This window comes from Gordionus sp. m RMFG-2023, chromosome 3 (assembly GCF_954871325.1).
Source record: "Gordionus sp. m RMFG-2023 chromosome 3, tfGorSpeb1-WG-v2, whole genome shotgun sequence".
Taxonomy (NCBI): Eukaryota; Metazoa; Nematomorpha; class Gordioida; order Chordodea; family Parachordodidae; genus Gordionus; species Gordionus sp. m RMFG-2023.
The window spans coordinates 17,043,513-17,070,872 of record NC_088777.1 but is presented as its reverse complement, the minus strand read 5'-3'; the positions used below and the strand labels follow the sequence as shown (position 1 = coordinate 17,070,872).

Sequence of the window (27,360 nt, the reverse complement as noted above, 5' to 3'; positions counted from 1 at the left end):
ATAAAAAGAGATTACCATGGTCATCTCATCTGTAAGCGACCTTCGCGTTAAGATTTTTACAGTTGCACAGAAGTGCTGCCCGATTTTTGTTATATTTTTACAATAAGCTCTGTTGCATGGAAGTGCTGCCTAATTTTTTTGACATCTTACAGTATGACATGTCGCACACAGTGCTGCCGAAATTATTTTTACAACCATCATTTTATTAATTCAAGAATAATTTTTTTTATATATTAATATTACGATTAAAACTTGACAAAACTTATTTAATATTAACGTAATAAAATCTATTCTTTTAAAATAGTGACATAAAAAATTAAAATATAGAGTAAATATATTTTTTAATTTTAATTAATAATAATAATTGGCGATAATAAATATAAAAGCTATGTTTTATAGATTAATATTTTAAAACAAAATAATAATAAGGTTGAAGCTGATAAATATTGCATACCTAAAATAAAAATTCACATTTCTTAATGAATAATATCGAAAAAATATATCTCTTATAAAACATTTTCTCCTTGTCGAAATGTCCAATTTATCCCATTTATATATCATTATTCAAAATCTATTTTTCTTCCTCTTCTTCTTTGTTATAAATTATATTAACGGTGTTGATTGTATCATCTTGAGCCTTTACTTTCCTGGTGCCTGCCCGTTTTTTATTAACTTTGCTTTCATCTTTGAGCCATGAAACGAACGCGGGTATGATATTTTTAACGTTTTCGCGATTCGTGTCGATGAGAATATCGTTTCTTAGAGATATATCCGTGCTCACTTCAAATATTTTCGAGGTTCTTTCAGACTGTTTAGGGCACTGAATCTGATTTGATTTAATGGCGTCATTATCGATATCATGAGATAAATTGGATGATGAAGTAGGTTGATTAGGAGGCGGTGGTATGATAATATTGGTTTGCCTCTTGAGGAGCTTGATAAAGTTTTTGAGAGCTATAAATTTAATTTTGGAGGTGGTTAAATTATTTTGGTCCGATAAATTTTTATCCATAATAAAATCGTTCGTATGAAAAATGGGTCGGCCTTTTAAAACGTTGTATAGTACCCGCCAATAGAAGGATTTGATAGAGACTCTATTGTTGTTGTATGATGTTGAGCTTTCGTCGGCTGAGATATCAAATTTTGGGGTTAGAGATTATATTATATATTATGCTAAACTCCATATAAATTTTTTTATAAAATATTAAATGTCAAATTTAAAAAATTCTTAGTAGTTTCTTTAGAAAAACCCAAAATTTTATGTAAAAATATAGTTATAAATTAAAAATATATACCAATTTGTTGAAACGTTCCACTAGAATTATAGTAATATTCCCTGGTTAACATATTTAGAGGGAAAGGAACATATTCACAAACGGATTCGATTTTGGCTATATTCTTTGGCGCGTATAAAGCATTCAAACATCTTATGGCACTTCTTTGTAAATGGTTTAGTGGGGTTGATGTCAATTCATTGCTTTTATCAACGGATGATTGAAATGTAAGATCTTGTGGTTTTTGGTTGCTAGTGGTAGATGTGTTAGGGTTTAAGCTGGAATTTTAATAGATATATAGGAATGTATAAGTTTTGGTAGTCATTAAACAAATAAAACAATTAATATTACACTATATTTTAATTTTAAATATCAATAAATATGTTTATTTAAAAAGTAAAAGATAAGGATAAAATGTCAGGTAACTTAACTCGCCAGTAGTTTCTGCCAGGGAGGATCAAATATTATTTTTTTTAGAAATATTCAAAAAGTTAGGTAGATTTTTTTGGTCAGAAAATAATTAGAAACTATCTATAAAAATTTTATTGTTATTAAAAATGTGGCTTTTTTTATCATGGATCGACATATTAAAAAAATATATATTTTAGGTTAAAATGAAATAAATCCAATTGAATATTCTCAGTAATAAAGATATCTTTCAAATAATTAATCACGATCCCAAAAATACTCTACTAGTAAAATAATATCTGCGTTTGAAAAGTGCTGATGTTTACCAACCCCAGTCTCCTCTAATTTATATTTAATTTATTTACATTATTGAAAAATCTTATGTTTTATAGGGTGCTGTAGAAGATATTTAAAGAGAACTCGAGTCTACGGTTTCATATGTAAAACATAAGAGGATGAAAAGTAATTACTTGTAAGATTCTTTTATTATCATGCTAGTAGAAACACAACTGTACTAGGTGTTGAAGATGTAGAACTATCAGAGGATAATAATATGGTAATTTGACCTTAATTTTTCAATGAATAATTTGACTGTAATACCGAAAACAAATTATTCAATTCGTATTTTTAGAAATATAACAAAATTATTCAATTCGAAATATTTTTATACATTATTCGATCGATTTATTGGAAAATATTCGAAATTATTGAATTTGAAATCTTTCGTAAGTAATAAGTATGTTCATTGCTGAAAATTTTAAATTTTTTTAAACTTTACTCTCACATCTATAAATCACTATTTTAAATTTCGCGAATCAATTTTTTTTTTCATTTTTAAAGAATCCAATTTTCGAATTAAATAGAATAACATTTTTATTATTCGTAAGAATACGTATAAGGGTTTACTTAAATAGAATGAATAGGAATAACATAATCGTATTATCTTGGTATAAATATGATTAATCCAAAATAAATAATTTGTATCTCATCATAAAATGTTGTATCCTAATTTCGGATACCCAATAAGAAATTTATAAATACTTGTAGAAGTAGATGGAATTGATAAAAAATATACGTCTAAAAAACATTCGATTTTAACGAATGAATGTAAAATTATTTTTCTATGATTTAGTCGTGACCAAAGCAATAATATTTAGATCCTGATATAATATTAACTAGGGATGTACCGATATTTTTTATCGGATTGAACCAATATTTCACCTATTTTAAAATATCGGTTATCGGCCAATATTATAAAATTTTCCGATCCGATATAAAATAGGGTCTTTAACAAAAATAAAATGTTATAAATTTTTTTTAAAAAGTTATATCTAAGATCATTTATTCTTATAAACAAAACGGAAATCCATTTTTATGTATATTTTTTTAATAATAATAATTAATTAATAAACATTCTGCCATATTGTTATTTTTTTGCGCATTCTGTTTATAAAAGTGTGCGATAATCTCTTCAGAATCTGTTTTTAGTGAAACTGGTGATATTGACAGTTACCATCGCCGCAGGTTGATCTTTGATAAATTGGAAATTTTGGTATTTCCAAAAAGGAATCTTTGATATATTTGTTTATTACTTGTTATGTATATAGATTAATTTTATTACTTATTATATAAAAGTGATTTAACATATAGTTTTAAAATTGCAATTGAATTGAATATAAACTATAACAGATCATTATAATATCGTCGGTCTAGAATTGGAGTGCTCCACTCCAAATTTTCAAAATTTTTGGGTTAGAAGTGGGTAATAACTTATTTATTCCCAATACATATAAAAATTAAAACTAGATTTAAAAATATTAATTTTGCCAAAGTTAAAGCTCTGTCAGAATTGATCAATAAGCTTTTCCTATATTTGATTTTAAACTTGTTGATTTTCTCATTTTAAACATTTGCGCAAGTGGAGCACTCCAATTCTAGGCCGACGATATATTTAAATGACATAAGTTATGGTATAATTAAATTATAGATGTTATACTAATAAAAAGTATATTAAAAATTAAAACCATTGGTATCTTTAAAGAACACAAAATTATATATGATATCGGATCGGTAATTGGCCGATATCAATTAAATATCGGGAGTATCGGGTCGGTTTCCAAAAAGTGGTATCGGTACACCCCTAATATTAACATCAAAATATAACATAATTTTTAAAAAAAATAGTTTTATTACATGATATTAAGTGCCTAGCACTATAATATAGCAGCACTTGAGCATACATTGTAATTTTAGGAGGAGGGAGGGGGCAAAACATAAAAATATTTTAAAATTTCAATATATAAATTTCTAGGGGGGGGGGAGGTCACCTGACATTGTCCCTTCCTGTGTGTGCCCATGGTAACCCCTCTTTATCCCCAAGAAATCTGACATAAGGAAGAAAAAAGAACCTTTGGTTATCGTTCCCTCTGCCCTCTTTGTTCTGATTATTTTGAATCTCTGTAAGTATGGAGACGGTATAAGAAACGCCGCCTTTGAGAGCCGCTGGGGGTAGGTCAGCCTCTGCAGTATGTGCATTGCCTGTGTTATTGTTATTAACTTCACTGTCGGCACTACTCTCATCCTCACCTAAATCTTCGATTGTTATCGTGTCGTTAAGGTTTGGATTCGGACTTCCCTTCATAGAGAAAGGAATATCCAAAGACATAGGGTCATCGCAAGGAGGCCCAGGGGCTATTAAATTATGTTTACAGATTTATAATTGTATGTTTTTTAATGAATTTAGGGTGTTAAATTTTTAATTAAGGTTTTATAACATTGTGCAAGATGCTTTATGATAAGATGACGATATGGAGATTTTAAAAATATATTAGAAAAGGAAGGTTAAATAAAATATATAAGTTTAGTACGTTTTTGATGAGAAAATAATAATTTTTTTTTAAAAATAAGACAAATGTTTATAATATAGGATATTAAAATTTCTGCTTGTTATTTTATGAATTGCAATCCATCATTAAAAATATACTAATTGTGACCACTTTGAATAACTATACTTACCCGCCCCTCCCCTCTCTCAACTGACAAAACATCGTCAACCATTAATTTAGCATGTTTTTGGAGTCGTAAGTTATAGTATTCAAAGTAAACTTTTATAAATTACCTTTATCTTCTAAATTCAGAGGTGACGTATAAGGTTTAGCGTTAGCATCCTTTGCTTCTGCCATTTTCTGGCTATTGTCGATGGCGGAAATATTATTTTCAAAATCGGTTTGATTATATACATCGTAAGCGGGTGAAGCAAAGACACAATCTATCAAAGCTATTAAAATGTCATCGCGCAAGGCCAGGTTGTATTTCAATTTGCTTGCCAAAAATTTTTCTATAATGTATAAAAAATAAGATAGATTTATATGTGTATCGTAAAATAAAATATGAACGGAAGGGGGGGGGGTTTAAAATTTAGAAAAATTGGTGCATAAAAATGCAAATTTCATTTACTTTATAATTAGCCTAACATTTTATAAAAATTTTGGTAATAAAAATTATTTATACACTCCTTTAACCCCAATGGATTAAAAAAATGAAATGATTTGTTATATTATAATAATTATTTATTTTTATTATATAATTAATAATTTAAAAAAATATATGTGTTTTGAAAAAGAATTAGATATTATTTTTTTTTGTTGGAAAAATCAGAAAATATAATAAAGAAATTATAAACAAATAAAAGTGTAAAATCCAAGGGTACAGTCTAAAAGTCTAAGTGCTAAAAAAATTCAAGTATTCAATCTATAAAAAAAATGTAATCCTATAAAAGCATTAACTTTTATTTTAATCATATATTAGCTATAGAAATAATGAATGACATTTTAACCTATAATGTAGTAAAAAAAAATACAAACAATTGCAATCTTGATTAAATTGAAACATAAATAATCACACTTTTCGCATTTTATTCATGAATAGCATGATTGCAACTATGCTTCATGACCAGTCTTTGCTCTCTCACCTGATTCAAAGTATATTTCTGGTAAAATATAATTTCATACTATTTTTACAAATTTTTTATAGGTTCATTTGATTTATCACATGGAGTATGTTTGCAACGGTCCGGTCCTTTTTTCTAAAATGAGGCAGGACCTATGGACTGTTAAGTCAAGTGAGACCAGACTTTGAGACCATCTGTCCAGTTCGGTTTGGTCGGTCCGGTCCCATCTAAAAAATGTCTTTTATTAAGATATAAAAGTTTTATTCTGCATTAAATTTATTAAAAATGAAAATTACCAATATTTTAATTATAACATCAAATCATTTTTATTAAATTATACATTACAAATGTCTAATATTTCAAAAGATTATTAAACCAATACAAATTATGTGATTAAATCAATTTGATTACATATTTAATCAGTTCTTTGTTTTGATATATATATAATGCGATAGATATTTGGTTATAAAATAAAACTGATTTATATATAAATATTCTAATTATCTTCTAAAAATCAAAAAATCTTTGGATTCATTCTATTTCGGTTTTTTCACTAGCTTTAGAAAAGATCCGTTCACATGCTACTGATGTAGCATGCTGTGGGAGATAGTCCATTGCTATTTTGGCTATAATTGGAAATCGATATTGATTCCCTTCCCACCAATCTAATATGTTGAAATTATTGGATATGAAATATAAAATAAATAGCTTTGAATTTCATTTATATCAACTTTCTCAGCTTTCTTTGACGTCCCAGTTCCCATGAGACTATCCCTGGCTATTCTCTCCCTTAAGAATATTTCCTTAAATAATAATGCTATTGAATAAAATTTACAGAAGTATTTAATAAATTATGTGAACCTAAATAAATAGAAATTTTATAATATATTATGAAGAATTAGGAATAACTTTTTTAATTCTGGGGTCTAATAGACTACCAAATTTAAAAATTTATGTATGTAGTGATTAACTTTTTTAGCGACTTTCATTGCAAATGGCGCATCAATAAAAGAGGGGAAAGAATTAGAAGTAAAAGTAGTTCTAATGTGAGTTTGTATATTTTCTATAAGCATAAGACATATGCCTAAATAAGAGAAAAACCATTTAAAAATATTATATACAAGATATTCAACCAATGGTAGGATATGAGGATCCAAATAAATCCAAAGTAGTTTCATAAATGACTTTAATAAAGGAATTAGTTCCTCTATTTTATTTTTATCTTCATTTGTCAGGGCAATGTTGCCAAGGGTTTCATATTCAGAATAACATACAGTTTTTATTGTTTCGAAATTCTAATAATAAAAAATACTTCAAACTTAAATATGTTGAATTCCAGCGGGTTTCAACATCAATTAGAATTTTTTGTCCAATGTCATTATCTTTAAGTAGTGATCTATATTTTTGAAGTAATAATGAACTTTGAAAAATGTTTGTTGTAATTCTTACTTTCACAATAACTTCATCAATATTTTTTAGAATATTCTGACAAATGATGTTTAACAATGCCATTCAGCCATATGCTGCAAATGGGATTGGATTCATGTAAGTTCTCATTAGTCTCTAAGTTTTAAGCATATTTGCAGCATTATCAGTTGTTAAACTGATAATTTTTTCTTTCAAATTTTATTCAACAATTAATTCAGAGAGGCATATATGTGCACATAATTAATATCCAATATTATTTCTTTCATTTTTTTACGCTTCATCAATATAGTGGCCACTTATAGAAGAAGGTTTTTGAACAGACGTCCATAAATCTGTTGTGATAACCAGTTTTCCTGGAAATTTTGCGCTAGCATGTATATAACATGACTTTTTTTTATTAAGGTTATTATTTAGAGTATTTTTTTATAGATATTATAAGGGAAAACTTTAATATTAGGATTTATGTATTCAATCATTTCCAAAAATTTAATATTATTTATAAGGTCATGTAGAAGGATAGTAAACGTATAATGATTTCAGCAATGTATTTATTAATTTTTTGGTTTTGAGCAGTTGTAGTTCTATTATTATATCTATAATCTGAAAATAATTTTATTTCTTTCTGAACTAATACTTTTTCCTGTGAAACATATTTCTTCTCAAAGTAGCTAAAATAAGATAGAATTATTCATCACATATGTGAATTAGAGACCTTCATGCCTGATTTTATGACCAGGCCTAGCCCATTAAAAAATATATTTCAAAATATAAGCCAAGCACAGACCAACCAAGCCTATGAAGGCTAATTAAAGTTTAAAATATCAATATATAAAAAATTTTCCCAGCATTATCCTTTTTAAAAAACTTATATAATTCTTTAACATCTTTCAAATTTGAATTTGATCCATTTACATCAATAGTCATTCTTTCACCCCCTGAAGTGGGTGGTTCAATAGTATTATCAACTTCTATGATTTCATTTCATTTCATTCCATTTCTAAAAATAAAAATATAATACTACCTACCCTACTAAATTAAATTACTTGACGAATGAATTGAATAAAATGAAAGAATATAAAAAGTAAACGATGAATGAGATATTATAATGTGTTAGGCATTAAATAATTATGTTTTATGTGTTCATGTACATGTACATTAACTAAAAAGCAATTCATAGTAAACTTTTATCTTCATTAATCGGTCTTCGATCGGACCGGACCCAAGAGTCAGATGAGACCGAACAAAACCGGACCGTCAGTCTGACCGAACCATGCAAACATTAGCATAGAGGTCGAAATTTTAGGCCCGGAATTAAATTTTTTTCATTTTAAGACCCGAATTTTTGAAAATTTAGTTATTATGAATAATTTTAACTTTATTTTACAAAAGAGAATTTAAAAATATGAGTATATGAAATGAATATTACATGATCCATTATATGATTTTTTAACGATTAAGTGATTTTTTTAAAAAAAAATCAATCTGGTTCAAATTTTAAAAAATCATATCACTTTTTTGGCAAATTAAAAAATGCACTAGTAGTTTTAAGAAAAATAGGATTTATTTTGATTTTATAGTGTCAAATTTAATATATTGGCTTTCATTTTGTAAAAAAAACAATCATATCAATAGAACTTTAAAAATAAATAACGAGCTGGCATTCAGTACTGACTAAATAATATTTTTATATTATCAAAAAAATCAAAATATTTTTAGTTATTTTTACAGCCAATCAATAAAGAATTACTTATAATTATGGTAGGCGATAAATAATTGGCCCGCTCTTTCATAATCAAATTCGAGTTTGCAAAGGCATTCGGATCAGTCAAATAATTGGGATGTAAGATGGAGTAAGTGGCTCCACCCAACCACACCTTTTCCTCTCGGGTATCCGTATCCTTAATCGGTTTCTCGTCATCGAAAATTGAAAAATTTCTCGCGTAATTGTTTTCGAGTTTTTCAAGATTTTTCGTACTGCCGACACGATTTTCATCAGGCAAGACAGTTTCCATGGGGTATGAAGATGTATCGGTTGTGTTGGAGCTATTATTTTCTTCGTTCAAAATTTCACCAGCTTGGGAAAGGTTTATCAACACACATATGGCTAGTTCCTTGATGTAAGGCAACGCAAAAGGGCAACTGATGATAGAACTTAATTCCTGTTAATTTAATATTTTTATATTTAAAAAAATGTTAATATGATGTAAATAAAAACAAATAATAAATATATAGGGCTAAACAAAGAAATTTATATAATATTATTATCTAGTATTTTTTGGTGTAAGCTAAAAATAGGCTAATTTGACTTAATCTACAGGTGCGTGTAGAAAAAATCGCTAAACCTTGAGGCATGAGCTTATTTCGGTTTTCTAGTTATACAGTATATTTTGTTTTAAATCCAAGGTTTCTGGTTAAAAACTAAGTTTCGCCATTTTTTTAGCATGGCTAAAAAATAGAGTAATCACTTAACTTTAACTAGCATTCATAAACAATTTTATAAATAATTATAATTCATATAAAATATTTTTTTTAGTACATTTATCAAAGCCTCCCCTATGTTAGGCAACACGACGGTCAAATGACTTTTACCTCCGGAACAAACGTTTCGCATCAATCCCAAAACTTTAATTCCAAAAATACTTTCATGATTTTCCTCATAGTCATCGTTCTCTTGGTAAGATGAATGCTCATTTCTAGCGGTGTTAGTGGGGCAAATCATACCTGGATCGGTTAGCTTGCGTAATGCAGGAAGCAAGTGCGAGTTAAAGTCGAGACGGGTTAAAATATCCAATTTAACAAACTTTTCAGCTTTAAAGGAAGCGTTCTGCCAATTCAATAAGATATTATAGAATTTAAACAAAATGTCATATTATTTAAACTTTATTTGAATGATATTTCTTTGAATTGTATTGTTTTAGATATGAAAAGGTTCCTACAATAAATTAGAAAAGATAACAATAGAAATGGCTATATTTTATTATATGAATTTTTGTACTAACAATCAATTATCATATATAAAATTAAATTAAAGTAACCATAAGAGCCCATATAGCATTCAGCTTAATGATTTGCTTGAATGGTCCATCATATTTTGGATCTTTAATGATTATACATAGGATGTCAACTATGTCGGATTGAGTCATCAGATACTTTTTAATATTTAAATTATTTAAAATTGTTATTCATATTATTTATCTATATATATATACCAGTGGCTAAGTGTCAAGTTTATGACTAGGGAAGTGATTGATTTTTATATGTCAAACCATGCAAAATATTAAAATTTAAAAATGAGTGGAATCCTTGTGTTTGGGTAAAGTGAGTAAATATAAAAGTTATCATATGATTTTTTTCTTCCAATTGAATCAATGATTGGTATAAGATTAGATGATCGATTTTGATTCATCGTTCATCCTGTTTCTACAATAAAGTTTTATCTCTTAAAGATAAAAATCTCCGCTCATTTGCAGTTGTTGGAATAAGATAGGATAAAACGTTTGAATCTTTGTTCAAATTTGGTATAGTTTTCTTTTTGGTTTTACTTATTTGATAGTCAATTCCTTCTTATCAAAATTTAAATTAACAGTTTAAAGTATTAAAAAAATTTGATGAAATATTTTCGTTCTTTCTTACTTACATATAATTGATGAATTTCCATATATATTATATAGGAATAAATGAAATTAATTTTTGCTTTAAAAAAAAATTATTATAAAAAATTCTCTTTCTCCTTTAATCTATTTTTATTTGCTTATCCAACACTTATCTTATTTATAAACGTACATGATTTTCAAAATAATATTTATTTTAAATGTATATAAAAATCAGAAATCTGCAGGCCCGACCCGATGCTCAGGTGCATGGGCTGGGCCGTATTTTAATTTCTTATATACCTAGGACCAAGCCGGGCCAAAATAATTTTTTTTTAAAAACCCGGACCGGGTTTGAAAATTTAAAAGCAGGGCTAGGGCGAAAAAATTTTTTTTTTAAAAAATCCGGTACCTCGGCAGGTCTCTGATAAAAATAGTATTTTATTATATTGGACAATTTTTATAAAAAATTACAAAGGATAAAATTCTTCCATTGCTTCTATAGATGTTCCATCACTTTTATACACTACATCATAAAAATAGAAATTTAGTTTTTCCTCTTTTCCTACCTTCCTTATTTTCTCTTATTTCTTTTTGCTTGCATAATTACCTTATTTTAAAGTGTGGCCAATTAGGGTATGACTAAATACTGCGCTGCTAAAAAGCAATTAATTTATTAATCCTCAATTTAATATGGTATTTATTGAATTTATTTTTGGTAATCAATAGACACTATTTTATTCTTTTATTATTCTTGTAAAAAATATATTTACAAAAATTATGTGGTAAAATTTTATAATCGTATATATTTTTGAAAACAAATACAACCACTTTTAAATGGAGTTAAAATTTTATTTCCGTTCAACATATTTTTAAATATCCTCTTCCAATCAAAACTAGTGTTTTTAAACAGCTCGTTTTGAGTCGATTTTTAAAAAAGGCTACTTCAATATTTTAGCCAGAAAAATATTGTCTAAGCCTCTTCGATAATATATGTATAGACCTTTGTTCCTTCTATGAACAAAATCTTCAGGCTTGCGTACTATTTTCCTGGATAAAATATTGAGTTAATTTTTTAAAATCCGCTCAAAAAGAGCAATACACTACTCAAAACACAGAAAAGGGAATAAAGATTCAACGAGGCCGCTTGGGCCTAAGTTTCACTCCCAGCTAAATTCGGCAGAATTGGCATTAGATTTCCCTACGATCTAGCAATAACCTCTTTCATATTGAGTAACCTCTTTTCAAAGCAAATAACCAATGTCCCTATTCCTTAATTGGGGCCGCAAATTTGTGGAAAAACGGGTCAGTGTTGATCATCCTCCCACAACCCATAGACAGAAGGACTGGGATGTTTTAGACATTTTTATCTAAATTGCAATCTACTGACCGCACCCTATTCTCTTCACTGCTCTATGCTACTTGTATAAGTTTCTCAAAGCCATTCCTTCCGTCAATCTTCAACTCTCCAACATAGAACTTCACCACGCCATTGGTTTTCGTTTTAACTGCTCCATCACCCACCCTAACATGTGTTCAAGTTGTAAGTCACCCGTTGACATGAATGGAAGACATAGTTTACATTGTCGCTCCTGCAATAGTCGATTTATCAGACATACGCAATGTAACTCAATCACCCAACAAGCTTTGAAATCAGCTCAAATACCATCCAAACTAGGACTACAGGGTATTTTTAGATCAGGCGGTAAATGTCCTTATGGGATCGCTCAAATTCCGTGGAGGAGAAGGCAACTATTGGTAAGGGACTATTCATGCATTGACCCTCTGACCACCTAACCAAGTCCTCGACATCATTGAAAAGAGATTATCTTAAAATCTCAATATACACAGAAATTTCAAATGCCCATTGTTTTATTCCTATCATTTCAACCACACTTGCACTAGCATTCTTCAAAAATTTAGGGTCACAAATCAGCAAATTCTCAGAAGAATCGAGATGGGTTTTTTCTTTGACAAAGGTTGGTCATAGCTATCATTAAAGCGAACTACATCAACTTTAATGGTAGTCTACTAGCAAAAGAGCTATCCTAGACTTTTTCTAATTCTTAATTTTTTTCTCGCTTTATACCAACCCGGGTATTTATTGTTATTAAATTTATAGTACATATTTCTTGTATCTCATTTTAATATAGATTATAATTAAGCGCTCATATATTTATATATATTTTTTTAAATATATTTTTAAACTGAAAATGTATTTTTGATTCGTTTTGTTAGATTTCTATTTTTATTATTGGTTTTAAATAATATAATTCAAAAAAAATTATTTCAATAATAATCAGAGACCATCATTGTCACGAATCGTATTCATGTGGACAGTCCACAAGGCATCAGACGTTGGACGTAATCCGTTATCGTTCCGGGCTAGAAATCTTTTTCTTAAAATACCCCACTGGGCTTGAAATTTTTTAAAAAAAATAACCAAGCCGGACAGTATATTTTAAAAACAAATATTTTAAATCACCATTATTAGTTATAAAAATTAAAAATAAATATTATATATTTTAAAAAAATTCCAACCGGGCATGAAAATTTCTGTAAAATAAATCCGGGACAGGCCGTGAAAATGGTACCTCTGCAGGTCTCTAATAAAAAATGTCTTTTTTATTAATTTAACCGTAAATAACAACAATTTTAATAATAATTGTCTTTTTTATTAATTTATCAGTAAATAACAACAATTTTATTAATAATTTTTATTTAATAATGTAGCTTATTACAACTTATATTTTATTTTTCAATTATAAAATTTAATAAATATATCTCCATAATGGCGACAAATGCTTAAATATGAAAATATCAAATTCGGAAACCCGAATGATTATTGGTTAGCGCTTTTTTTATATTTGAGTGTAGATACTTCTGGAAAACCTAAGAATTAAAAAAAATGATAGATTTCTTTGACATTTAATTTATGAGTGTAGGAATCCTACATGGTAGAGGATAGGGGCATCAGCTAAATGCAAGCTTGTGGGGAAGGAGCTCCGTATAATTCTGCACTCGTAAGAAACTAAGGATAATTAGACATTTCATGAAAACAATGTATGTTTCTGTGTTCGCACAGCTCTTCCTCTTTAATCCCATGAGAGCACAGCAATATACGGAAATTGTTTCCATATAGTGCCTAAACATCTTTAGTTTCACGCGATTGCAGATTTATACGGGGATCAACTTTCACTAAGCTGATGCTCCTATCCTCCGCCATGTAGGAATTTAAGATAGAATATTAAATTTAAGTAAAAGCTTGTATAATTCGATCTTAAATTCCTACACTCAATTAAATGTCAAAATCAATTTTTTTTATAAACTTTGGATCCCTATCAAATATAAATTTATGGTCTAATACAACCATAAATTTGGACTCGTTAAATAAACTTTTTAAAAGGGGGTATATCATTCAATTATTTTTCTGGCTCCCCTTCCTTTAAAGCTAAATTTATTATCATTTAAGTTAGTTAATTACTAGTAAGAACAAATTTTAATGAGGATAGAATAAGAAATATTATGATAAAATAGAATGAAATTGATAATAGATTCGGGTATGAGAGCACAAACCTTTTAAGACTTATATTTACTAAACCTCAATTAAAAGTCTTTAGTTATTAAAATACTTTTGTTTATAGAGATACTATCAATCATAGGTATTTTTCAAAAATTAAAAATATTTTTAGGTTTTTCACATGTACACCCAAATATAAAAAAAACGCTAATAAATAATCAAGCAAGTTTCCTAAATAAAATTTTTATGAGATATATTTATTAAATTTTATAATTGAAAAATAGATTCATATGTTGTTGCTTCTCTTTTTTTAGTTTTTTTTAATGTAATATTTTAGTATATTATAAAATAAATATATATTTTATTAATGCAGTTTTATTCATTAAATCGAAATATAGTATTAAAATTTATACAATCATTAATAAAAATCGAATTTTTGGGAATTATCAATTAAATTTTTAGATAGAACGCAGTTTTATTCATTAAATCAAAACATAGTATTTGAATAAAATATATATATAATAAAATGTTTCTGAAAGTTATTTTATAAAAAAAAATATATTAAAATTTTTACTAATTAAGATTAATTGCTCATTAGCATTGCAGTATTTAGTCATATGCCACTTATATTTAAATCAAATTAGTTTTTTTAGCATAAGCAAACTTCTTTAGCTGGTGAGAAGTCAAGCAACAAATTGCATATCAAACTAACGCATGCGTTCAGAATATTTAATTTGATCAAGATAGGACTCTCCCTCAAGTTTTGTAATTTCATGTCATTCAATTGATTTAACGTGAGGTTTTGTTTGGAATCTATTTCTTTATAAAGCGATTTAGCAATATCAACCAAGCTTTTCCAAATATTAGTGTCCAGGAAATTGGTTCTCAATAGCTGTATCGAACGGGAGAAGGAGAGCAAGCATAAGATAGAAGAATACCTCAACTAGATTCATGAAATAAAATATGAGAAAACATTATGCATGTAATTAAAATTATATTTTTTATGGATGGGAAAAAAATATAATAGTAAATAATAAGCAGTCCAAATAATTTTTACGTAATTATAAAAAAAATTGCTTAATGTTTCTGAAACCTTTTTCAAAATAATCAAAGAAATTCTTTAAAAAAACTTTGGCAAATAATATTTTTCAAACACAAAAGAAAATATAGTCATCTTAACGAAAAATTTGTTCATCAATTTTTATATTTAATAGAATTTAACAGTATTTTTTATAGATTAAATTCTTAAAATACGAGTTATATTTGAATTGAGAGGGCGCGCCGCCTAGAACTCTCAAAAATTATTTAAGTACGTTAAATATACATTTATAGGCCAAGTGCATCGTGATCGAAGAAAATTGACTTTTCAAAATGCTTGTGAGGGCTCGGTACCGCTAAAAATACTATTCCATTTTGTTTAAAATTTTAAATATGAAAATAAAAAAACCATTTCGCTATCTGTATCACAATTTTCATTGAACATAATTGCCTTGGTGACATATTCCATGAGATCATAAGGAGAGTCTACTAACTTTTTTCGCACATTTTCGTGATGGCTACACAAAACGGAACACAGTTTGAGAAGACCGCATCTCAAAATTTTACCCTAAGAAAATAGTAAAAGAATAAATGAATAATTTTGGTGACAAAGTCCTTAAAGTCAGAATGAATAAGAAATAAAATTTGTCATAAATAATATGTGACTTCCCCATAAATTTAGACACCATTTTAGCTAGTAGTACTTATACCCTCTCATAAACTTATCTGATAATGTCTGACACCTTGTATAATTTAAAAATATTTTAATTTTTTTTAAGTATAATACTTTGGTAGTTTCATGTGGAATGCCCATGTCAGCACAGATTTTAGAGTTTAATAATTCATTGACTGTTATTAAAAGTTGATTTGTATAACATGCCGTCATTTGAAGATCTGGATGCAAATCTTATAGAGAAGATGATAATTGATTTTTTTAAAGATTTCAAAAATTATATCTATTATATATTTTTTTATTGGAATTTATAAGTTAAAGACGTACATTTTTTGTTATTTAGTTACGAATTAAGAATTTTGGTTTATGGTACTAAAATATACAGCAGAGTCGAGGGAAAGGGAGGGACCATTGTGCGTTATTTATTGGTGTCTAAGTTTATGTGCCGCCCGGTTCATCAAAGTATGACGATAGTGCCATTTTAAATCAAACATTAGAGAAAAAATTATTAAGATACGTTTTTAAATATTTACTAAAATATTCGATCATATGAGTGTAGAAGAGTGATCAAAGATAAAGCAAAATTGTCATAAATATCACATAATTTAATTTAATAAATATCAATGTGGCATATGTTTTTTATGTATGTAAAACGAATTGTTTGATTAATTTATTATATCCTATGTTAGCGTGTGTTATTTTTCGACTTTAATCATATTTTTAGAGCGTTTTTAAAAATTAAAAATCTTATTTTACAGGAAATGAATGCCGTCATGTTTAGAATACCCACCTGAATTTCAGACAATTTTTACATGAACTTTTAAACTTAATATAATTTATTTATCAGTGTTTTCATACAAAAAAAATCATTATTATATTTTTTATTTTGATGTAGAATAATATTTAAATATATGTTTTGGAAGGTATAAAAATAAAAAAAGGTCGTAGTCTTATAATTTGTATCATGTTAAACGTTAAAAAAAGATATATGTACTCAATAGTTTTCAAATAAAAGTTATAAGTTATAATGTGCATTACTGTCTCTAAAAAATGTCTATTATATCTTAAAAGACGATTCAATAAAAATGCATAAAACTTTGCAGAAATATAATTTAATATAAAAATAGCAGTACTGAAAATATATTAACATTTCTGGGGAAACCCTGATCGAAAATTAAATAAGAAATAATGGCATATAATTCAACAAAAAAAGTTTACCCACTAGTTCGGCCAATGTATTAATCGATTCGATTAGCAGTTCGTAATTACTATTGTGATTATTATCATTTATCTTGAGTTTATTGTGACTGGTAACATTGATAATTCTAACAAAGGTGGGCAAGGTTCTTTTGAGTATCAAGGAATCTATGTTTAGTTCTTGATGTTGAGTCTGTATATCAGCGTTGCATATGAGTCGCTCGAATTGACATATGTGAAGGGAGTGCGATTTACCGAAAGAAGTTATCAAATTTTTAAATATATTTAGGACGCTTCGTTAAAAAAAATATATTCATTTACGATTTAATAATAATTAGGGGATGGGGTGGGGGAATCGGATTCAATAAATTATTACATGACACAAATCATGTGCTGTATAGACAGCTAACTTTCATTTTTTATATTTAGAAGATGATTCAACAAAATTGGCTACTTTATAGAGAAGGTAACTATATGCATAAAATTTGTCACCTTTGAAAGTTTTCTATTATTTTTTCTAAACTGAATTTTTATAAAATGTGTTTAAAAAACCATTTAGCTGCCAGGTATTGAACTATTAAGGGTTTATCGCTGTGTTGCAAGGTATCAAACAAATTCAAAAGTTTCTGGGTTTTGGTAATTTTTGTTGCATTGTTTTTTGTAACATCGTCTCTCAATATGTAATTCCAAAGTGAGGATGGCAATACTTGCTCTCTGGTAAGTTTTTCGTAAAACTCCAAGACATTTATTTTGATCTGTTTAATTAAAAATTGAATATATCTAAATTAATTTTTTATAGTGCAAACATTTCATAATATAAATAAACTCAATTAGTAAAAAAAAAAAAAATTTTTATGATTAATATAAAATAAAATGTATTTTTTTTGTAACCTTTTCTGGGACATTTAAATCACCCAAATTTTTTAACAAAAAGTCTAGTAGATGATGGTTAATGATAACATCTTGATGTTGCTTTAAGATCAAGGTAGGTAATTTGGCCATTATATAAGTTATATATTCAAGGCTCTTAAAGGTAGAAAGAGTTGTTAAAATTTGATGAAGCTTGGACATTACATTAACCTTGTTTAACAAATAAAATATATTGACATAAAATGTTGAAATTGAATGACTAAATTTGTTATTTTTTACAAAGATACAGCATTTTAATTTTTAACAAATAAAAATAATAATTTTATTCAAATATTCTGAACCATAAGATTAAACGCAATTATATTATTCATATATAGCAGGACAGTACCGATATTAAATATCGGATGGGCACCTATATTTCGCGTTTTCCAAAAATATCGGATCGGGCAGATACCTCTAAAAACCGATCCGATTTTTTTACTTTTCTTTTTTTTTGTTATTTTATTTATATTTATTTTACATTATTATAATTTCTAAATAATTTTTTTAAACAATGCAAATGCATAAAACCAATAAATTTTATTAAGTTTTTATATAGAATTATAGTATTTTAAAAGTTTTTTTTATAAAAATAAAAACGAACATCCAAAGTTTTATTTATTTTAAATCTTTTTAAATAATAACGCTAAATTTATTATTTATACTATAAATAAACCCTTCAATACTCCGGTGAAAGAAATCAAGTTAATACTCGGGTGGGGTTTAATAGACCCCAATTTCAAATGCATATATCTCCAGTTATATTCATTATTTAGATTTAATATTTGGATATAAGATAGAACTAACCTTAAACCTGATAAAATAATTATTTATTTTTATTTCTTAAGTTTAAATTAAAAATGATGAGGAGTAATATAATTTGTCCCAAAATTTCCTAAAAAAAGCTAACCTTTTTTAAATTTAAAATATTAAATGAAAAAATTAACTTATATATCATATAATCATGATATTTCATAACATGGATCTTTATTCTTCAATATAAAAAAAAATTACACTGATTCATTCGAACATAAAAAAAATATAGAACATTGAAATATGTTAATTTTGACATGTAAAACATTTATTACATAAAGCATTCATGTGTTCTAAACATAAATTTATTTTACATATTTGACAAAAATATTTTGTTTTTTTATCCCTTTTTCTAGGACAAACACTACACCTTCCTATTGAAGGCTTAATATTTTTATTTGGTTCCTTGCCTAATATATTGTAAATAGAATCTTTCATGGGTCGTGACAATCTAAGACATTCTTTTCTTAATACTAATTGATATTTTTGTATTTGCTGTGTATATAATATGAGAATTAATTGTTGTTATATTTAGAAATGTATAAAAAATTGTTAAAGGCCAGCAATAAGATTTTCTTGATATTGAAAAATTTTCAATCATTTGGTCAACCATATCGACCCCCCCCCCCCTAGTCATATTATAAAATGATATGATTTCAGGTTTGAAAAGGTTATTATCATCAACATTTTTTTAATGATGCAATGTTGAAAGCATTATCACATTTTTCCTTTTTTGAGGGATATATGATAATATCTTTGTGAAATCCAAATATACTATTATAAATTTCCCTTCCCTTTGTCATTATATAAAATCATTAGGAATTTGTGGTTTATTTTTCCTTAATGTGCCCACTATTGTTAATTTGTGTGTATGCAATAAACTTAATGCAGTATCATAACTTGTAAACCAATTATCCATGGTTACATTGTGACTTGAACCAGATATTGGAAGAATTAATCTATTAACCACATCTGCTGGTTTATTACTTATTTTATAAGGCCCCTCTGGTTGATTTCCAGTATATATTTCTAATTTAAGTGTATAGTAAGTTTTGGCATCCACCAAGGAATATAATTTTATGCCATATTTTGATGGCTTATTGGGCATGTATTGCCTAAATGGGCATTTACCATGAAATGCTGGAAGCATTTCATCTAGGGTTGCATATTCTGATATTGTATAAGATTTGTTGCAGTTATCAACAAAATTTTGAAAAATATTTCTAATATGAGTTGCTTTGTAAATCATTTTTCACTTTTCTCTTGTTATTATGTCATCAAATCTCATTGTGTAAATTAGAAATCTGAATCTTTTGAGGGTCATTGTTGCTCTAAATATATCTATTCCAAACCCATCAGATTTCCATAAATCGGACATATTTTGATGGTTAGATTTAAAAATTTCAGCTAAATAGAGAATTCCCAATAATGCCTTGAATTCTATTACATCAACTTCTTTGGTGGAACTTTCATATTGGTCTTTATAGTTTTTACTAATACTTTTTATTATTTCATTAGTATGATAAATAATTTCTTCTATCATTTTTGGGGTTATAAATAAATCAAAATATTTTTCTGGAGTATCAGCTTTTTCTCCATATTTTTTGACTCCTGGAAATGAATAATTAAATTTTGTTGTCTTGTTCTTATTCTTTGATTTAGAATATTCTTTTTCTATTTATTAAATTTATCTTTAGCTAATTTAGAGAAATATACTATGGTAAATTATTATATATTTACCTAAATAATATTGTCTATTGTCTGCTTCAAACATATCATCTTCTTCTTCATCTAATTCAGATTGTGTGTCATGATCACTCAAATACATAAAATCTTCATCATCACTAATCACATTATCATAACACTTAAAATAAAATATTACATCTAAATTTTTATTTATACTTTCAGAATCTGCAAAAATCATTGTAATATTTTTAAATAATTTGAAAAATGAGTCAATCAGCTGTTGAAAAAATAAAAAAATAACTCCACCAGGAAAAATGTTTATGTTTTCTTTTTCATATATGTCATTCAAAATAAAAGATATTTAAATTTTGTTTAGATAGGTTTTATATTTTAGTAGTATATATTTATAATTATAAAAATTAAAAAAAAAATTTCTTAAAAAGTTACGAATTTACTCTGGTTGGGTCTCACACACCCCAATCTGTTACAAAATGCTTATATCTTAAAAACTACTCAACCAAAATGTATGAAATTTGGAATATAGATTCTAAGATATATTTGATGAAGCTACTGAAAAATCCAGATAATAATATTTAACTGTTTTTATGCAATATCATTTCTAGCATGCCTGGGGTTTCATATACCCCACCAGAGTATTGATGGGTAAATAAAAGAATTTTTTTTAAATATGGTGTCTGAATTATGGAAATATTTTACAAAAGACAAAAAAAATCTGCCGAAACGGGGAGGAATAATGAAAAATTCATTTAATACTATAAATATCCATAAACATTGTAAAGCGATTCCATCAAAAGGCATTCGAAGAGATAATACAAAAAGAACTAGTAATATTAGAAAAAACAGACCATTAAATTACAATTCATTTTAAAATATAGATGCATCATGAAATGTCCAGCACAAACGAATTATCATGCTATTCTATAAATAAATACTAATAATTTGGAAACAATCATGATCCTAAATCCATAATTATTTCTAAATTTATAGGGGACATGATAGCCTAGTGACCACCACTATATTATCTCATCTTATAGGACTGTCGACTTGCTAAAAGTGCTTTTACAAATCATCTATTCTGGTCCAAATTTATAAAATAGTTCATTCAATTCTAGTAAAGTATTTTTTGCCAGGAGCTATAATGGATATAATATGAAACCAACTCTACTAAAATAATTAGTAAAGATAATTTTAGTAAATGATTCTGATTGTTTCACTTTACCCTAGATGATATGGATCTAGAAATTCAGGTGGTGAATTCTCATATCTCAGGGATTATGATCATGCCAAAGCATCAAACTTTGGAAACAAATTAATAGTTTTACACGATGGTTAAAACATTTAAAATCGCATACAGCAAGTTTTGCAAGATATTGCTGCAAATTTTCAATGATATAATAATTGGTTTCCAAAAATAAAATTAGCACATAAACATTAGCAGATAATGCCACCCAATATAGCTTTGTGCCATGAAAAGTGGGAACATTTCAATAGACAGAATTTCAACTGTTTTGCACATCCTAGTTTGCAATTGGTTACACTAGGCATTAAATTTTATCACATTTGAGATCTATTATTAGACATGCTTGCCCGGGTTAGAAGAATAGTTTAGACCACTTTAAACTATTCTTCTAATTTCGACAAATTATGTCTAATAAGAAATCTCAAATGTCGATTAAGTCTAATGCCTAGTGCAACAAATTAATAAAGGTACGTGCCGACCAGTTGGGATTCTATCTATTGAAATGCTCAAACGATTGATAGAACAAAACTATATTGGGCGCGTATAGCTGTAATGCATTATGCGCTAATCCTAATTTGGGAAATCTCCCATTATTAATGAGTGGGAATTAGCAGCAAAATCTTGCATTGCTTGTATGCCATTTTAACTGATTTACCATCGTGTAATACTATTAAAATGTTTCCAAAGCTTGATGCTTTGGTTTGATCATAATCCCTAATATATGAGAATCGCCACCTGAATTTCTAGATCCATGATCTAGGGTAAAGGTAATAAATAAGTTTAATCTTATACATATTATAATATAATCTTTACTAATTTTACCAGTAATTGTTCATATACTATCCTGTAGCTCCTGGCCAGAACAAATACTTTCTATTGGAAATTTTATAATTTGGACATAGATGATGTAGCAAGCCTGTTGAAGTCGACATCCTCTGAGATAGTATAATTTAGTGGTGGGCGACAGGCTATCATGACCCCTATAAATTCAGAAATAATTATGGACCTAGGATCAGCTAAATTTTTGCATTTATTTAGTTTTATTAACGAATAGTTGCTTTTGTTGGCTAGACTATTCATGATGCTCATATATTTTAAAATGAATTGTAAATTAATGGTCTGTTTTTTCTAATATTACTAGTTCTTTTTGTATTAGCTCTTCGAATGCCTGTTTGATGGAATCGCTTTACAATGTTTACGGATATTGGTAGTATTAAATGAATTTTTCATTATTCCTCCCCATGTCGGCAGATTTTTTTTGTCTTTTGTAAAATATTTCCATAATTCAGACACCATATTTAAAAAAAATTGTTTTATTTACCCATCAATACTCCGGTGGCGGCGCACAGATCTAGGTATATGAAACCCCAGGCATGCTAGAAATGATATTGCATAAAAACAGTTAAATACTATTATCTGGATTTTTCAGTAGCTTCATCAAATATATCTTAGAATCTATATTCCAAATTTCATACATTTTGGTTGAGTAGTTTTTAAGATATAAGCATTTTGTAACAGATTGGGGTGTGTGAGACCCCACCAGAGTAAATTCTTAACTTTTTAAGAAATTTTTTTTTTAATTTTTATAATTATAAATATATACTACTAAAATATAAAATTTATCTAAACAAAATTTAAATATCTTTTATTTTGAATGACATATATGAAAAAGAAAACATAAACATTTTACCTGGTGGAGTTATTTTTTTATTTTTTCAACAGCTGATTGACTCATTTTTCAAATTATTTTAAAATATTACAATGATTTTTGCAGATTCTGAAAGTATAAATAAAAATTTAGATGTAATATTTTATTTTAAGTGATTAGTGATGATGAAGATTTTATGTATTTGAGTGATCATGACACACAATCTGAATTAGATGAAGAAAAAGATGATATGTTTGAAGCAGACAATAGACAATATTATTTAGGTAAATATGTAATAATTTACCATAGTATATTTCTCTAAATTAGCTAAAGATAAGTTTACTAAATGGAAAAAGGATATTCTAAATAAAAGAATAAGAACAAGACAACAAAATTTAATTATTCATTTCCAGGAGTCAAAAAATATGGAGAAAAAGCTGATACTCCAGAAAAATATTTTGATTTATTTATAACCCCAAAAATGATAGAAGAAATTATTTATCATACTAATGAAATAATAAAAAGTATTAGTAAAAACTATAAAGACCAATATGAAAGTTCCACCAAAGAAGTTGATGTAATAGAATTCAAGGCTTTATTGGGAATTCTCTATTTAGCTGGAATTTTTAAATCTAACCATCAAAATATGTCCGATTTATGGAAATCTGATGGGTTTGGAATAGATATATTTAGAGCAACAATGACCCTCAAAAGATTCAGATTTCTAATTTACACAATGAGATTTAATGACATAATAACAAGAGAAGAGAGAAAAATGATTGACAAAGCAACTCACATTAGAAATATTTTTCAAAATTTTGTTGATAACTGCAACAAATCTTTTACAATATCAGAATATGCAACCCTAGATGTAATGCTGGCCCAATAAGCCATCAAAATATGGCATAAAATTATATTCCTTGGTGGATGCCAAAACTTACTATACACTTAATTTAGAAATATATACTGGAAATCAACCAGAGGGGCCTTATAAAATAAGTAATAAACCAGCAGATGTGGTTAATAGATTAATTCTTCCAATATCTGGTTCAAGTCGCAATGTAACCATGGATAATTGGTTTACAAGTTATGATACTGCATTAAGTTTATTGCATACACACAAATTAACAATAGTGGGCACATTAAGGAAAAATAAACCACAAATTCCTAATGATTTTATAATGACAAAGGGAAGGGAAATTTATAATAGTATATTTGGATTTCACAAAGATATTATCATATATCCCTCAAAAAAGGAAAAATGTGATAATGCTTTCAACATTGCATCATTAAAAAAATGTTGATGATAATAACCTTTTCAAACCTGAAATCATATCATTTTATAATATGACTAGGGGGGGGGGGTCGATATGGTTGACCAAATGATTGAAAATTTTTCAATATCAAGAAAATCTTATTGCTGGCCTTTAACAATTTTTTATACATTTCTAAATATAACAACAATTAATTCTCATATTATATACACAGCAAATACAAAAATATCAATTAGTAGAAGTAATTTCATAAAAAAATTAGCTATGGAATTTATTACTCCACATTTAGAATTAAGAAAATAATGTCTCAATGTTCTATATTTTTTTATGTTTGAATGAATCAGTGTAATTTTTTTTTATATTGAAGAATAAAGATCCATGTTATGAAATATCATGATTATATGATATATAAGTTAATTTTTTCATTTAATATTTTAAATTTAAAAAAGGTTAGCTTTTTTTAGAAAATTTTGGGACAAATTATATTACTCCTCATCATTTTTAATTTAAACTTAAGAAATAAAAATAAATAATTATTTTATCAGGTTTAAGGTTAGTTCTATCTTATATCCAAATATTAAATCTAAATAATGAATATAACTGGAGATATATGCATTTGAAATTGGGGTCTATTAAACCCCACCCAAGTATTAACTTGATTTTTTTCACCGGAGTATTAAAAGGTTAAAATAAATTTAGATTTTATTGTTAACTTAAGTAATGAAATGAGAAAAATGTTCCACATAACATTAAAAAATGTAAATTTAATTTAAGGATGCTTATAAATTAATATTCAAAGAGAAACTAGTAACAAATAAAATAATTGAAATCGATAGTAATGTAAATGATGACCTGACATACTTGATAGAAACCAAGGAATATTAAAAAGAATCTTTATATCTAGAAAGTATAATAACATATTTTCCCTATTTAATCAAGTATTGCTTGATTGGGTTATGATTGACCCATTAGTTTGGGTCAACAAAAGATTGTGGGGGTATGATATCTATTAAAAATGCTAATTTTATATTTGTGTTTTTTATTTAGATAACTCAAATAACATTGATATTGATATTATATCTCATGTGGATCCACTTGAATATTGGAGAATTAATGCTTAAAATTATTCAACTTTGTCAAAACTAATTAAATAAAAATATTTAATAAATTTAATTAAAAAAAATGTCAGATTGTATTTTATAATATGGAATAGAATATTTCAATTAATATATTTTTATCTTTGGGACATTTTTATAATAATTTTACTATTTATATATATATAAGAAAATATTCAAAATTTTTTAGATAATTATTTTCCTAGGTTAATATAAAGGAAAAAAATCTGCTAAATATAGCACCTAAAAATAAATGGCTAAAAATCAAGACTAGCCCTTCATTAATTAGGTTTAAAAAAATCCAAAAGGGCTTTTGCGTGGGTTTGAAAACTTCAAATTAAATGTGTTATATATCATAATTCTTATTTTAAAATTTATTCAGTACAATAATGTAAGTTATTATACAATACGTCAAAAATAAAAATAGCTTTTAACACTAAATAAGTCATTAAATATATTTTTATAAAATAAAGCATAAATTATTTTATCAATGTGGTATCTCAAAATCTACTTATCAAACATATACCAAATTTTGATGAATATTGTTTATATAAAATTATTAACTGACTAAAAAAACCAGATCAAAATAATAAAGTGTTATTGAAACTAAAGGTTAGGTTCATATAAAACTTCACCTAGTTAACAAATACTTAAATAAAAAAGATTCATTTTTTAACAATATTATACTTGGAATAATTTCTTATAATTGAGTAATCCTTTAATAGATAATGCGTGCAGACAAAATAAAGATCCCTCCATTATTTTATAATTTGAACTTAATAGATCTAAACAAATTATATAGAAAAAAAATACTAAATAACCTTGATATATGAATCCTTGAATTTCCTCTGTAAATAAGAGCGATAAATTTGAATTTGGTGAATTTTTTGATATCTTTACAATGCTAGTCATAATATATAAAATTTCTAGTTTTAATCTCTCAAAATCTGGCCTGCTATTTTTATCGTTTTGCGTTAAAACTTTAATTAGATGAGGAAATATATTTAGATACAATATAACTGATTTTTTTCTATCACTTCCAATTATTTTATTTTTAATTAAACAGGTAGCTTCTAAAGCTAGTGAAACATCATTATCATCAATTTTATTTATCAAATTTTTTATATAACTTTGGTGGGACAAAACCTTTTCTACTTCTGTTGGTTTATCAATCTGCATTTCTTCCATATTTTGAAAATTATGGTTAATCTTCAGCTTTAATCTTTTTTAGTAAATGCTTTCTCTTTCTTTTATTCAAATCGTTTTTTGCTAAGATAAATGTTCCAATTCCAAGGATTGTAATAAATAGCCAAGAATAAGCTGATTTAGTTAGATTATTTTGCTGATTCCACCAAGATCTCGAATTTAACATAGGTATCCAGGAATTATGAATAGTGAGAATATCCTAAAAATAATAATAACTATCCGTCACCTCTCATGGAAATCGTCATATTAATGTCACCTTCAATTATAATTATATGATATAATTTGACGTATTTATTATCTTAAATATAATATATTCTAAAATTTTTCTTCAAAAATATATAATTTAATAAGGATATTGTATTTGCACTAAT

The 27,360-nt window shown here is 26.8% G+C and overlaps 1 protein-coding gene across 1 annotated transcript; it reads right to left on the bottom strand.

The window, feature by feature from the left end:
- Positions 1 to 359: 359 nt before the first annotated feature.
- LOC135925924 (uncharacterized) lies at positions 360 to 27,345 on the bottom strand. The gene is made up of 15 exons (XM_065461508.1): positions 26,605 to 27,345; positions 26,471 to 26,568; positions 17,969 to 18,157; positions 17,630 to 17,832; positions 17,099 to 17,370; positions 15,995 to 16,113; positions 15,617 to 15,775; positions 14,834 to 15,112; positions 10,095 to 10,208; positions 9,596 to 9,883; positions 8,807 to 9,218; positions 4,801 to 5,019; positions 4,091 to 4,373; positions 1,296 to 1,552; positions 360 to 1,128 (listed from the first exon to the last, which is right to left on the bottom strand). The coding sequence occupies exons 1-15, from the start codon at positions 26,969 to 26,971 to the stop codon at positions 572 to 574; spliced, it is 3,816 nt and encodes a 1,271-aa protein (XP_065317580.1). The 5' UTR covers positions 26,972 to 27,345; the 3' UTR covers positions 360 to 571.
- Between the last annotated feature and the right edge of the window lie 15 nt (positions 27,346 to 27,360).